Genomic DNA, 16,115 nt, shown 5'->3' with positions numbered 1-16,115 from the left:
AATTATATATGAAACGTCATTTCTCACTGTTTAGTCATACAAGCTGCTGATCCTCCTCCTCTCACTCCTTTTTTTTGGATGTCTATCTGGACTGTAGTATAAGAAAACTGTGTTGGCACAAAAGCCGTCAAGCCTGAGCAGACAGAATAATATAAGTAGGAAACAGAAGGTCATCAAGGCTATTGTTGTTCAAAACACACATAACGCACGTGTGTACACAAGAGTTTGGTGAGTGGACGACAGTGACATAATTAAGAAGGCCGGCTCTGGGAATGTTTTGTCATCATCTGTTTGATTTAAGTGACAAATCATCTGAAAGAGCCAGGCCATCCAATACCTCTCGCTGCCCTCAGGCTCTGTGCTGCTGAGTAAACAACAATCAGCCGGGACTACACTGTGTTACAATGGACTGTATTACAACATTGGTGCCATCCTCGCGATTATTGTTTTCCTTTATGCGTGACATTGTGTCTGCCTCTGTGTGGGTGTGTATTTGCCCCCACTTCGTGGACAATAATTGTTTTCAAGTGAATGTGTGTGTTTGCTTAGGTTGTGTGTATGTTTGTGCATAGGCCTGCCTCGCGAACTGCCTCAAGCTTTTGTTCGCTTTGGCTTTGAATATGAGGCTGTGTGCTGTACGAGCAAAAAAAAAGCAGTTAAACAGAACAATAACTGTGTACAGAGGGTGACATTAACGAGGACTGGTCTTGCTGTAATTACGACGTTTGATTCTTCTGAGATGGCGGTGTGCCGACACTGCTCCGGCCGCGCTGGCTTACAGGTTTCACCAAAACCACAGTCTAATTGACTCATTATAGTGAAGTGAGAGCAGGACGGACAATAAAAGGACGGGACAATGGCACAGTCGCTGTGTGCTGGCACAACATATCATTGTTCAGCCCAGCAGTGATAATGCAAAATTAATTTGGAGCATTTTGATTGCAGTGACTGTGAGGCTGACTGGAGTTCTTACCTCCTTCTCCTCCTCCTGCTCCTTTTTCATTTGTTCAAGACGAACCAGTTCAGCCTCTTTTTTCTCTTGTTCTTCTCTCTGGAAGAAAAATTTTAAAAAGCACATTTAACTCACTAGAATATAAGAAACTCTTGCTGTTATCTGGATAGTCGCTCTTACTCACCATGCGCTGTATGCCCCACATTTATACTCTACAAGAACATTCATTAGGTCATTCATCAATATCTGTATCTGTGAAAGAGATAGATCTAGATACGCGTCTGAACTAATTTTGCTGTGTCTTTGTGTGTAAATTAATATGAAGTCTAAACTTGAATGATACACATTTATTGCCTAATATATAAGGGCAATCACTGTCGACTTCAGATTTGGCTCATAGACTTGTATCTTTTTTTCAGATTGTTCACTATTTGTGCTCCATGTAAACTCGCACGTTTCACTTTGTTAGAATACATTGAGTTTGAGATGGCCTTAAGGAAGTGTTAAGTGTTATCCAGTAGATCTGGGCACAACGTGCCATTAGACCCTGAAAATTTAAGGATCGGGGAAATAATCTTAAAACTGCTAATCTAATAAAATAAAATATGGCTCTATCTACTCAAAAAAATAAAATGTAGTTACTGGCTTGAGCCCTTGTGCATGTACTATATCCACTTCTGTCTGGTTTTCTCTTAAGTTTGTTGCTTTATTTTTAACTCATTTATCAACATACTGTTCGGATTTATTTCATTAGCTATTTCGAGTCTCTATCCTGACTATGTTTCTCCACTTTTCCAACCCCATTTTCATTTAATTTTAATTTAGATTTACCAAGTCTGCTTTGTGTGTATATATGTGTTTGCGCATGGATGCGTACACAACACCACAAAAAAATCAAATAAAGTACCATAGTAACGGCAAAAGCACAGAAATTGATGGTTTAACTTGGTCTAATGTTTCACTGAAAAGCATAAAAGATGATAGCCACCCACGGCGAGGAACCCACTTTAGACACAAACGGCAAATTGGTTTGGTTTTGATCGTACCTTTTTACGGTCGGCCTCTAAAGACAAACGATACGCCTCATCCTGTTCCTTCTTCACCATTTCTCTCGCCTCACGCTCGTCCTGGGTGGATGAGAAGGAGAGGGGGGAAAGGAAAAAAAAAAAAAAAGTTGGGTCCATTAACATCATAAAAGGATGCACATGTACAAAACATCTAAGCTGAGGTGCTTTTGGGGTGGAAGCCAGAAAGGGACGGGGCAAAAGAAAATGCAGCATGTCTCGTGTGGTTTACGTACAAACACCAGGTATGAAAGAGTTACACCAGAGGGGAATTCATTGTGACCGGGCCGCCATTTACCAGTTCCCGAGCCGCTTTTGTTTCCTCATCTCGGTTTCACCCTCCTTTTCTCTTTCATTCACACAGCCTCTCTCTTCCTGTTTGTACAGAGGGAAGGGGACAGGCGGCCTTTCTCTTTTTACCTGCTGTGGCTACAAAGTGTTTCATAAAGACGGGGACTAAATACGAGTGTCCATTGTGTGAACAGTGCACGGCCATTAGTTTCCCATTTTCTGAAGGCCCATGCTGTGTGCCACCCCGGATATGGCAAAGGAAGCTTATTGTGACGATCAGAGGCCTACTGCACAGCTAAACAGTGGCCAAGCAAATTGACAGACATTGTTGCATTGAATCGGAAAATGCAAAGATACATTTGTGCCTTTCCCCACACACAATAGATGAGCAATGAAAAGAAAGTGTAAAAGAATGGCACAGTGGCACAAAAGCATCAAAAGTACCGACCTTCAATAAAGCGGCTCGGAGTCACGCAAACGAGTTGCACAGTGATTTTTGTTTGACACTTGAGTTGAACTGTTGGCAAATGTTTTGAAATGCCCAGAATGGCTTGATGTGAAGAGGCATGAAGGGAAATGCTAATCTGACATGTATCTGTTCAGACGCCACGTGATTTCAAGGGCCTTAACTTCAGTGGAAAAAAGAAACAGATTTTTCACAAGTAGATCCTGGCTACTGTTCAAGTTGGCGAGACGCGCCGTCTTCTCGTGGTGATGAGAAGACAGCGCACGTCCGCTCATCAAGCTGTCACACATTTTAATGTTTGTGTGCAAATAAGAAATAATGAAAAGAGCTGTAAAGATCTCCTTTTTTAATTTTCTGTGTAATGCTGGGACCAAGTGAGGTGAGCTGCTTATACAGAGGCAACTTTTACATTTAATTTAATTTGGCCTATAGTAACAACCCCCAGCAAAAGCGGAGCAGTTCTGATTGGCTCTCAGGTTACATGAACAATAAATTACACATTTTGGTGCTTTTACATGAAGGAACTGACCTGGAACTTATAGTTTCTCAAGATATGACACGTCATGAAACTGGGCCCAGTTTTCATCTTCTTTTGTTTCCCTCCCCCCACATAAAAACTCTAAAATGACCTGGAAATGACCTGAAACAGCCTTGAGGAAAGCTGACCGATGCAAACCACCAAACCTGCGGTGAGTCGTCATTGGATTACTAACTGCTCAAGCTCAAACACAGACGGGTTGTACAGTTGGGTTGGAGACACAATGTGGCCGTCCAGCTGCTTCATTTCCAGACAAACACAAAAGTCACTGTCAATGTGGAATGTCTGGGTTGGGTCAGTTTGTATTCATGTCTAAAGTTGCTTTTAGTCAGAGGAGGAGAAAAAAAGAAAAAAAAGCAATAAAACAAACAGAAGAAAGAAGAACAAGAGTCCAGAAAGGAAGAATATTCACCAGCATGTCAGTACTGCTTCAGTAAAGGTGAGCTTGTCGAATTAATTCTGGAGCTGTGATATCACTTACTGGATAAAAGGTGTGTTTATGTTAATGCTACCAATTATAAATAATTACATTGGTATATTGTCCTTTTTGTGACATACCAAGCTGTTTGCTAGATTTAATAAGCCCCCCTGATAGCAGCAACTCAATAACCTTATACGCTGTTAAATGTTATTTCTCTCATGGACATCATAATTCTATTTGCAAAATATAACAAATACCTTTTTCCTTGTTTCAAATAAAAACAAACAAAAAGCATTACAATTACATGCAGAGTGAATGTAATGTATAATTAAGGGAGTGAAAAAAAATCTGTTTTCCACTGCGGTACAGGCCGATTTAATGTAAATTAGTTTTAGAAAGTGTATCATATAAGGCCAAAAGAATAATTAAAATAAATGGTTGCACACTCTCGCGGCGCAATATTATTTTCCTTCCAATAACAACTTTGTGTAGATCAATGATGCCATGTATCAACAGTTTTGGGTCCTTGGTTGTTGTGTATTATTATGAGGACCTGTCCTCCATTTGCAGCTTCTACTTTAATGTTGATGGATGTGGAAATACAATCAATGACTTTTCACAATGTTTGGCAATTTTTCGAAAAGGTCTGAAATCCTGCCTGCTACAATATTTCTCAGTTACTCGCTTTTAAAATGTTTTTGTGGTTATCTTGCAGTTGAAGTGACTAATCAGGAAGGCAGCTTTCGGTCTGTAAGTTTGACAAGCTTGATAAAGGACACCTATATTCTTGGTACATTTTGGATGTGTTGGATCATCTGATCGTCACAGCTCGCCTGATATTTACAACACAGCAGTGGTTCTATGCTCTATGAATACTTCTCATGACATCCTGTCAAGAGTATTTATTTGAAGAGTGTGCAAGAGTGACAAATCCGCAAAGAAGCCAAAGTACTGTGGACATAATAACAACTTGGAGAGAATAGCTGCCACTCAGCCGTCAGTCACTAACCTGAGGAAGTTTAACCCTCGGGACATGTGTGTAACAACACTCAGTTCTTATGAGCGGTTCCCATAACTTGGATGCGGTGACTCCCTCAATAAAACTATTACAGAGGAGTCTGTTTGGTTGATTGACTCCATAACTGTTAAAAGACCTAATACAGCAAGACACCTGTCATCTATAGAAACAGTTGTCAAAAACAAAAGCACAGCAGTGTTAGGTAAGGCTGGCAGAAATATGCAACCACAATATTGTAGCAACTACACACGCAAGCACGCACACATACACACACACGACCCTTAAGAAATAAAGAAGATCACAAGTATGACTACTTTGTTCAAATGTGTTACTTCAGCACATTTGTTGGTATATAAACAGACTATATAGTGAGACACTGCCTTGAAATATATGCGACCACACAGCTTAGAGGGATGACTTTAATACACAGCTCAGTAAAACACTATCGAGTGTCTTTCTTTCTTTTCTTTGATTGAGGTCACTGTGTAAACACATCAATCGGTGGTTAATGGGATCAGGTGCCTGGACAGCGAGAGGTCCTCTCGGTCGCACCGTCCCAGATTCCTGTCTTGTCACATGAAAGGCAGGAATCACTTCTCCCCTCCTCTGTGCTCTGCACAGATTGTATCCTTTAATGGTGTTTGCACAATTTGCATGGCAGTGAAAGAGGTAGTTGACAGACACGTAGCAGCATAGCATTACCTACAAACCAGAGTGAATGGGAGGTGGACTTGAGTCCTGTACCTATTCACAGACTGAAGACTATAGATGGTACAGTTAAAAAACAGCCGAAAGGGACTGAAAAGGTTCAGTGGCTTTCTGCCAGTCGTTACATGTTTGGTAATATCTTAAATCCTTTATGGTTTGTTCCCACAGCTCGTTACTTGGAGGTTATGACTTCCAGCTGAGAAAGAAAAGAATAATGGAGTTCTTCTTTTCACTCTACGGAGAGAATTTAATCAATTCACTCAGTTACTGTTTTTTTTTTCACAACTGTACATGTTGCAAATGCGTTGCACACTTGGTGAGTCTATTCTGCGATTGGATATTTTATTAAGTTTCCAAAGAGGTTGATTAGTGATGGTATGTAAGGCAAATTCTGTCAGTAGAGATGGAAGAACAGACGAGGGAAGAAATATCTGAACACACAACGAGCTCAGCTGGTTAGAATGTTTACAGGCTAATAATGTCTTCCTGTCCTCATGTCACACGAGACTCCTAAATCAAAAGCTGCTACCTTTTCTGAATTACGACATATGAACCAAAACATTTTCATTTTGTTTTTCCCTTCTCAATTACCAATCTGCTTGTAAATCAAAAGTATAGTATTTCAGAATATTACAATATTTCAGAAATCTGATGTTTTTCTTTCTTTTTTTTCAACACAAGGCCAAAGTTATACCAAACAAAGGTATTTATATATTAGAAATTTTGAAAGGAACAATTTAACTTACTAATAGTAATCAGATATTTTGTGATGCAACTCTATAAGCTCTCCTGACCATCGGGGTAACCAAAAAAGGACAATACTATCAGGCATCGGGAACCTCAAAAAACAATCAAGCATTCCTCACATGTTTCAAATATTGGTCTCAATATTTGTGCATCTAATTACCTCATCCTTAATGTCCTCCTGTTGTTGTGCTGTGAAGATTTCCACTGCTCCCATTAACTTCATCAACAACTCATCCAGTGTTGTATTCCCTAAAGAAAACAGTCAGTCAGGTGCTGCTTTGTGACGTTCAAGCTTTGCATTTTCACATTATTAAACAAACAATTAAAGGTCACGTGGATAAATAATTACCTTGAATAACGTTTAGGACTTCGTTGGATGTGCGTTTGCCCATGACAATAAGGAGCAAAGGGAACTGGTCTGTCTTGTTTGTCCGTACAGTCCGTGCAACCACGCTGCCAAAGTTCCTCGAGCATACAGTGAGTAGTCTGGAAGACAAAGAAATGGATTCAATTAACTTTTAATCTTCATTCTGTTTCATAAATACTTTGGTTTTTCTTGGAACTCAACTCATCTTTCAGAGTCTGTAATTCAAAGAGGAAAAGAAAACCCAATCAAAAAGCAAACACAAACAGACACATACAATAGAAGCAAGTACTAAAACAAGTAAAGCAAATATTTTCCAGCAAATGGAAAAGGAGGAGTAGTCTTTTGAGATAGCAGCAGAAAAGAGAAATACACATAACTCACGGCATTAAGGACTTTAAAACCAATTCTGCGTTTTCTTATTCCATCAGAGTGACACGCTATCTCAATTGGAACCTGAGATGAATTAGTATTCCTCACCAGACGCCCAGAATTGATAGGGCAAGAGAGGATTTCTTATTCCATTACAAAGACAGAACTTTTTAAATTAACATTTCAGAGAGGGAAAAGGGTAGCAGGCAGCCGGGGCCCCGCCAAGCTCCCTGTAAATGTCATAATATTAATGAATTGCTATAGACGGAATGCAAATATAGATTAGCTTTTTCTCCCGCCTTTTAATAAGATCTACTTTAATAACTGGCTGGTAAAATAGAGAAGTGATGGAATAGATGGAAGGATGGCAGGTCAGAGGAAAAAGACAGAAAGAAGGGCTAGCGCCTGAAAGTGGGGGAGGGTGGGGGGGGGGGGGGTGTAACTCATTAAAATATGAAGCCAAAGCTGAGGGAGCTACTTGCAGACTTTTCAAACTGTGAAATTGAGCCCCTGCTCCTACTATGGTCACTTTAAAGTAATAATCCTTTCTGTACATACCCTCAAAATATGATTCTTGGAATGAAATGTTTGGAATACGATTGAGAAAAACACTGAACTTTGAGTAACCCGCGTCCTTAAACCCCCCCCCAAAAAAACCTTGGGTCCCCTAAATCTTTCAGATCATTTTGTTCTGACATTTGTCCCTGTTCAGACCTCGACCCAACCACACCATGACAATGGTCCACAGGGAAACTCTAACCTGTAATGAAAGGCCAGGGAACAATGGACAACAACTTGAAGGGTAACCCAATCTTAAATCTCTCATCAAGCACAAGAAAACCTGCTGTGGTTTCCAATCTCAAAACCAAGGAAGTCAGTCCAACTTAATATAAATGATCATGATCACGACGGCGTAAAAAAACTGCACAATCTGGGAACACAACCTAATCTGACCATGCATCCACTGTCACTCAGACGAGCACCAATGCAGTGACTATGATGGGAAGCACTTGTGAATTACTTTAGGAACAAGTATGGACATAATACTGAGGGCAGGCCGACGTCAAAGCTGCTCTGCTGTCATCCAGCCATAATATAACATGCTGAAGAATGTAACCTCGGCCACAGAAGACCCGCGGCCCTCAAACAACCTTAAGGGGCATCGAACTGGAGAGGAAACACCTGCAACTTACAATTTAACATGCACTTAAAGCTCTGCTTGGATGGCTAATGTGACTGACAGCTTGTAATTTGTCGCCCATGCCATCTCTATTTCTCACAGTGGAGCCAGACAGCCAAAATAGTTAATGTTTCCCTGCGCTGTCACCTTGCATCACTTCACATCAATGTGCTTTGTGAAGATGCGAGTGGACTGGTTAGACCTGACGTTTGCTCCACTGAGCAGCTGATGAGTCAGACCAGTACAGTAGCACTGCAGGGAATATCTTCACTCAGCCACCTGTGGGCGGAGGGTATGGGAACCGGATGCTGTGGTAGCTCACTGTGTCAGACACACTTTGTTTCAGAGTGTACGTGGGCATGTTTTGATTCGAAAGTGACATTTCGCTCTTCCTGTGAAGCAGTTAACTCTTCAGCTTAGCGTATGTCAAAAGCAGAAGCCAAGTGCATAATAAAAAATTTGCATATTGGCCCATCTCTGCCCTCAGTGGTTACAACATCAATTCCCACTGAACTGTTTTGGCTGTGTATTAAACTGCATTTCATTTTTATTAATATTCATATTGGAGAGTCTATATTGAATGATTAAATATCTACAAAACATTTAGCCTAAAAATAACATTCAATTTTTTTTTAAAAGCTTGTACAGACATGTTAGCAAAGCATATAGATAATAAGCATTTGAAGAAGCACAATGCACATATTCACAAATAGTCTTAATATTTGCAATGACAATATGTCGCCTGTGCGATTTAGCAAATGCATTTCCCACGAGTGAAATTTACACTGGCATCAATTCACCAGTACTGCATTTATACATAATTAATCATCTAACTGGGAAGCCTGTGAGAATACACAGAGCTGAGCAACAGGCAGGCACATTCCAGTATCAGCAGGTTCAGTGCACACGCACGCACGCACACACACAAACCTGTGTGACTGATGCCAATCATCAGTCATTTTGAATCAGCCTGAGAGCGTGAGAATGCCGAGCGACGGTGTGTGTGTGTGTGTGTGTGTGTGTGTGAGAGGAGTTGGCGCGCACATGTGCATGCATGCGTCGTTAGCAGCGAAGCTGTGACTAGCTGTGTGTGCTGAAAAGCTCCAGATGTTGCCTCCCTTTTAATGTGCAATAAAAAGGCCCAGCTGGGGCAAAAAGCAAAGGGGACCAATGCGAGAGAAAGGAGAGCGGAATGAAGGAAGGAGGGAGTTTTCTTAAAAGAAATAATGGAGGGGTGAGGTCAGGGTGCGAGTCTTTCTTAAATGGCTGCTACCAGAGGGCAGGCTTAACTCTGGAGGTTCAGTGAAGAGTGAGAGGGTTGGGCTGGTGAAAAATCAAGGAGCGAGCAGTAAGATGAGGATGGAGACAAGAAGAATGTAGCCTCAAGATGAAGAAAAGGTAACAGCAATCCAAAGCCTTCACAGGTACAGTGATGACGGGGGCAATAGCCTCTCCACCTGCATCTCCTCTTCTAAACCACTTAAAACCTCGGCTGCTGCAGATCTGATTAGTATGAACACATGACTGGCGACTGGCGGTATTTTAACGTTTGCATTCAATTGAGAAATTTGTCTTAGTCACTGTATCAGTGTGGTAAACAAGTGCCTCCAAAAAAACAAAACAAAACATTCCCCAACACTCGGTGATGAAGTAACGCTCGCACTTTGAGGCCAAGTGAAAAGATAGAGATGTTTGGACCCCAGTGGAGTACTTCATCTCACACTGACCCTCCATTCAGACGGCTTAGTCAAGATTGCCCAATCAGGGGCCTCACCATGCAAACACAACGCCTTTTGTTAGCATCCAACCTCCAAGCTTCGACGAGAGAATGAAGCTGAAGTGAGAATGAGAGGACGGCGATGGAGGGTGTGAGTGGTGGGGTGAGAGCTGAATGCCGGCAATTAAAGGACAAACCAAATGGATTTTAAATTGCTGCCCATGAGTCAAATGACGATTCATCTACACTTGCATTTTTTTTTTTTTTTACATGAAATAAATCAAAACGGTCAAGTCATGGGAGTCCAACATTTTCTGACTTTAAATGGGAAAGAATTTGGGCACAAAACATCCAAAGAGTTCTGAGAGAATTACTTGAAAAAGATACTACAATTGTGACATTAGCTGAGCAAACAGAGTGTCTGGGCAGGTCACAAAGCTCTCAGATGACATACAAGCTTCTTTCCTACTGAAATATATTTCAATACCCTATTTATTAGGTAGACCTCAGCATTTATGCAAACAGCCCACTCTTCCAGACAGGAAGCCACATATAAATAAAACATAAGGATTAAACATGCGGTCAGAGCTTAGAGCTCCAGTTATTGCACAACTAAACTTTATATTTGGCAAAATTAAATATTAAATGCTGTATGTTTCTGATAGATGGCACTGCACCCTTTCCACGGAATTAGGTTTGGTTTTTACAGCATTATTTCATTTTCAAACTTAGTGGATGGACTTAATCAAATGCACCGATTCTCAAAACAAAGCTGTCCCTACATTTAAAGACTAGATCATGCTTTGCAACAGAATTCCCATGCACCCGGAGATGGCTCTATTGTTTAGTCAATTTGCAAATTGACAATGAAGAGGGCAAAAAAAAAAGAGAAGCAAAAAGCTAGAAATGCTTATAAAAAAAAAAAAATCACTCTTAAAAAACAAAATACTAACAAAAAATCTGACTCTGAAAATAAAACCAGTAAGACTTTGATTAAAAAGACAGAAAATAATTCCGTGAAAAATCCAACAAAAATAATTATTGGCGAATCGACAGAACATATTTTGTCAAGTCTTCCATTAGAGAGAATAACTTGAAAGGTCAACCAGTGTTTGGCAGCACATGGAGAGCTGCCATCGATTATGTTCAGTCTGCTAAAATATAAGAGCGTTAAGGTCTTTAATTCTGTCTGACTTTGCAGTCGAAATACATTTCGCAAGCTATAAGAATGAACTTTTTTGATCAGATTGCAAGTTATCAAACAGAGAAGCCCTGTTCAATTAAAAAACAAAATCTGTTGAAGTGGATCAATCCCACTGAGTTTACACCAAATTCAATAGTATTTTCAGGGAGACTTATCAGGTAACATTGCAATGATGTATTAGCACTTATTATACACTGTCTTATGCACTTATATTAAAAAGAAATATGAAAAAGTTCAGAGTTTGTGATATTTTTGTATACGCCTGAATATATTACTGCAAAATGGTTAACGGAGGAATTATGTAAAATAAGACCGATATGATCGAATAGCTTCGAGATGACCGATACTGTACTTTGCTTTGTTAGCTTCTTCAGTGACGTCCCAAGCCCATGTGACGAAGTTCTGGCTCAGGTAGGAGACGATGGAGTCGGCACACAACAGTTGGGAGCAGAAGACGTTGCTGAGGACGCTGTCGTCGTTGTGGAGGTAGATCGCAAGCAGCTTTCTCTGCGGAGAGGAACACAAGGAATTTATGGGTAAAGAAATCAAAGATGTAGAACATTTTAAGGATGATTTCTTTGGTACGTCTGCCGTGGCCTGTTGAATCGTCACCGATTTCTAACATCAAGTAGAATCTGTGATTCAATTTGGCAAAAAAAAAAAAAAAAGAAAATACTTGGCTGTAAGGTAGAGTTTTATTAAATTTCTGAACAAGCAACCTTTACACTCAGCTCCAAGGAAATACAGATTAAAAGTTTGTCTGTGTGATCCGCCTTCGAAATGAGAGTTTTATGCAGCCACAGTTCTCAGGCTCCACGGTGGAGTTGGGTTTCTCAGCCACGTGTCTCATCACTGCAGAGACGCCACCACATTACATGAAAATAAAATGACACGGGAGACCAGCGGATGCAGAGCGAGCAGGACTTCTCCACACCGCAGCGAGGCCACAACTGACCAAAAAAAAAAAAGAAGCAAATACCACACAAAATCAAATGGAGAGCGGTGTAAATAAAACTTCTCTTGAAGGCGAAGAAGATGTGGAGAAAACAAAACAGACAAATCACTCTATTTATTTTACACCAAATGCCAGCAGCCTGTTCAGGTTAGTAGCGGCAGGGCCAGACAATATTGACGAAGCTCCAAATCCAAGGATATTGACACCATCATATAAGCCTGGTAGATTCTCCCTCCTGACGATCTAATTAAAAAACAAACACACCCACAAACATAAAAGGTTCCCGGGGACAATGTTGGAAATAATGCTCTTTAAATTACATGTCAATTCTCTTGCTATAAAAGAACAAATAATAAAAACTCTCAGTCTCGACTCAGTTCATTTCTAACCACGGCTGTGAGCGGGGAAGTCAAGGGGTCCGTTTCTCAGGAACAGTGATCCAGGCTACGTGCGCCAAAAAGCAAAAAAAAAATCTACACAAGGCGTAAAACGTGCGGGGAACTGAAAGAAGTTGTGCTATACTGTGGCCCGTATAGAATGGGAATGGGAGAGCACTGCTGTGTTTGCTCAACGATTAGTGCTTTAGAATAATCTCCAGGGCTCCTAGAGAGAAGGAGCTGGGGACTCATTCAGGCGTCCGATTCAACAGCCTGAAAAGATTAAACACTCATGCTGAGAAGACAAGCAAATTCAGTCTTGAGAGAGGAATGAGTGCGAAGAGAGGGAGCGTTTTACAACAAGTAGAAAAGGCCCCCCCCAAAAAAAAGCCCCGATACACACTCGAGCTCCGGCGTCTTCAACACACATGCACAAACTTCGCCCGCGTACCTGCGAGCGAGGGACTCGTACTCGCACACATGCATGCTCAATTAGAGCAAGTGTAAAGACTAATCAAAGTGGGCATTTTGGGCCAACTGAACTCCTTCATCTCGGTTAAACTGTCCGTACCCCTCTGTTCCCTATCCGCTTTCAAGTAAATCTTTTGTGTTGCCCGTCTTAGCAGGGAGGAGCAAATCCCTCGGTTCAGCTAAATTACTAGGTCCAACCTGAGTAAGATAGTGACCCCATAGCCTTTCTTCACACCTGTTCACCTAAATCGAAGCTTTGTGCACGCGTGACAGAGAGACTCTGAATTTAACTCAGCAGAAGAGTGTTGGAGCTGATGCACCTGTATCACCGGCGCTCTCATAACACAAAGGTAGATCAATAAAGAATTTCATTAAATAATTATTTTTTTTAAAAGGGGGAGAAAAATCGCAGTGTAAATATATTTGGAGGGAGAAAAACTATTTGCATTTAAAAGCATTTAGTGTCCCTTTTCTGAGGTGATCATTTGAGGAAGCCGATGGTATCAGACTGTGACGACACTGAGCGTGGTTTATTTTTTTACCTCTGGAGAAGTCGGCAGTACAGCCACCATAAAGCACGTCCTGTTTTGTCTGTCTCCGCTCTCAGCCTGTGTTTCATAACTGTTATACAATACGGACAAAGTATTGACGCCAATTACTGGTATCCTTCAGACAGTATAACACATTGAAGTAAGAGCAAAACATTTATATAATATCTCGCAATAATGCCGTTAAAAACTTTAACATCTGGGCCCAGCTTATTTTAAGACCTGCGGTCACCACATGGGACGCAACATTTAAGTGATAGATTAACAGGATTTTACAGGATTCATTTCATTTCATTCATATGACATGTTATTTTGTGAAACTATGCTACGTTTAGCCGTAAATAAATGTCTTACTCGACGAGAAACCTTTTCCACATAGCACTGAATGAAAGATGAAAGTTGCATCATTTTTATTATTAAACATTCACTTCTGCAAGGAAAGTTAAAAATGGGCCACACAATGAAGAGGAGTGCGCATAACTTTCACTGGCCATTGCACTTCTTATATTATAGTCTCCCCTACTATTTCAGTTATTATTATCAGTCATTTGTTGTTATATACATTATCGAAAAAACCCGAAGGCACTTTGAAAGAGTTGATCATGCAGACTGCTAGTGCAGATCAGCATTCATCTTGTTTTTCCCATAGCGATGAAGATGCTGGGTCATAAGGCATTTATACCTATGCATATGCATATGTACACCTTTTACACCATTGTTTTGTTTTCTTTCAGTCCCTTTGATACAAATTGATTTCTTTATGAAGCGTTTATCATTTCACCTACTATAACGTATAAAAAACTATTGTTTTCCTTCTTTGGAAAATAAAGCTTTACTTACAGTGCTTAAGATATTAAGCTAACAGCAACAATCAAACAATGGATAAAGGTTTTTACACGATTCTGTACTGCATTTGAGGCTAGACATTGTGCACGGCATGCCCTGTTGAACGACCAAACAAATTCCCAAATGGCCTTCAGTAGCAGAGTGTACAATTATATATATTGTCATCTTTCTCACTTCAACAAGGTTTTCACCAAGTGCTTCTAGTTTTCAGGTTTTCAGCTCTCAGTTGTACATATATCTGCAGCCCTATACGTTTGGACTGACCAGAGCAGTTCCCTCTCGACTCTGCGAGGCTGTTGCTGGGTTTGAAAAGTGGCGACTTCGCGGTGATAGATCCCTGAACTTGCCTTTCCGGCAAGGCTATGAATTTTGATGCGTCTTTGTGTGTGGCAGACATGAGAGGAGTGGAGAGCGGGGTTAGAGTGATTAACCACTGCGTTGATGGGGATTTAGTGAGGATCGTGGTTAGCGATGGGTGGCCTATCTCTCTGTGCGCTCTGACAAACCACTGATCCCCAAGAGGGTTCAGCTCAGCTCTGCAGCCCAAAGCATTTTCATTAAGGATGGATTGACTCTATCTCAACAGTCCCCCAACACACACCTTCAAAAACACTTCATCAAATGTAGTGTTTTGCTTAGTGATTAGCCTCTTCCCGGGTATGAGAGTGAGACTGATTCCTCTGTTTAGAAACCCTCCTCGACTCGCCCTTTAGTCAGATCTGCGCCGTTCTAATATCCATTTAATGAAGTACTTTTTCTATGATTAGGACACAAACTCTACATTCCTTTTCAAAAGGAAGCAAAGAGTAAAGGATGGGGTGGCTGGAAAAGAGGGGAGAAGGGACGGCGTTATTGTGCACATATGCTACTGTGTAATGAAACCATGAAAAGCAGCATGTTTTGGCCTGTTGTCTGGGATGCTGGTGACAAAACAGGACAAACACGGAACAGATCAAATAGCTTCTGTTTTCATGCAGCGTCTTTGCACATATTCAGCTTCTCCAAAGCCATTTTAACCACAGCACAGTTGGCAGGCTAAATCAAGCTCACCCAGAATAAAAGAAAATACTGTGGAAATGAATACTATTTTGCCCTCGCACTGTTGTAGAGCACAGTGGTACAGTACAGCATGTGTGAACACCAGAGAGACACTGGCCATATTGTGTTGGCTTAAGAGGGGAATCAGCTGAGAAACAGGCAAGATTCCAACTTTCTCTTCAGTTTTTTTTTTTTGTTACCCATCTTTGTTGATTTCACACATCCCTTACCCTCGTCCCTCAAATTCATATGCTGTTGTCCCCATTTTCTTCTCACTCAGTTTCTCCTTTCAAGTTTCTCGGGTTAGGGTTTTTTTTTGCACACTCCCTCTAGATCTTTTTTCACGCCGTGTTCTTCGCACCACACTCCCCCCAGTATCATTCATTGCCCTCCCTCTTTGTGTGTCTGGTGATCTGAACCCCCCTAACATCTTGCTGTGTCCTTGCAGTCTAATAAGGCGGCAATCCACACAAGCTGTCAGTTGATACAAGCATCCTTAAAAGGAGAAAAGCAAAAAAAAAACATGGGGGGGTGGACAGCTAAAAATAAAGCCTCAGCTGTCAGGGTGAAAATTTGATGAGGGTTTTGATAAAAAATTACATCAACATGGTTATAAAATCTTTAGCCTCCATAGTAAACACTCGGGGAAAAATGCATGTTTTTACCGCAATTTGGAACATCACTAGTGATCTTGCACCGACAAAAATCGAGCAGAGCAACTGGGCTGTCGGTTTTTACATGTAAATTTGAATTTTGTCCATAATTAATATGGTCAAGTTGTATATGTTTATTTGATCCTTATTAATTGTGCTGATAAAAATAGCTCACCTTGACATTT

General features: G+C 40.8%; 1 protein-coding gene across 1 annotated transcript in view; it reads right to left on the bottom strand.

Moving 5' to 3' along the window:
• faf1 (Fas (TNFRSF6) associated factor 1) overlaps positions 1–16,115 on the bottom strand; it is a 68,416-nt gene that overhangs the window by 13,060 nt on the left and 39,241 nt on the right. Inside the window, exons 14-18 of the mRNA XM_080505891.1 lie at positions 11,395–11,549; positions 6,555–6,691; positions 6,366–6,454; positions 1,999–2,079; positions 974–1,051 (exon numbers count right to left, since the gene is read on the bottom strand). Of these exons, the coding sequence (XP_080362017.1) occupies positions 974–1,051; positions 1,999–2,079; positions 6,366–6,454; positions 6,555–6,691; positions 11,395–11,549 (540 nt within the window). The remainder of the gene's footprint in view (positions 1–973; positions 1,052–1,998; positions 2,080–6,365; positions 6,455–6,554; positions 6,692–11,394; positions 11,550–16,115) is intronic.

Source organism: Blennius ocellaris, assembly GCF_963422515.1.
Source record: "Blennius ocellaris genome assembly, chromosome: 12".
Taxonomy (NCBI): Eukaryota; Metazoa; Chordata; class Actinopteri; order Blenniiformes; family Blenniidae; genus Blennius; species Blennius ocellaris.
This window is presented reverse-complemented; position numbering and strand designations above follow the sequence as displayed.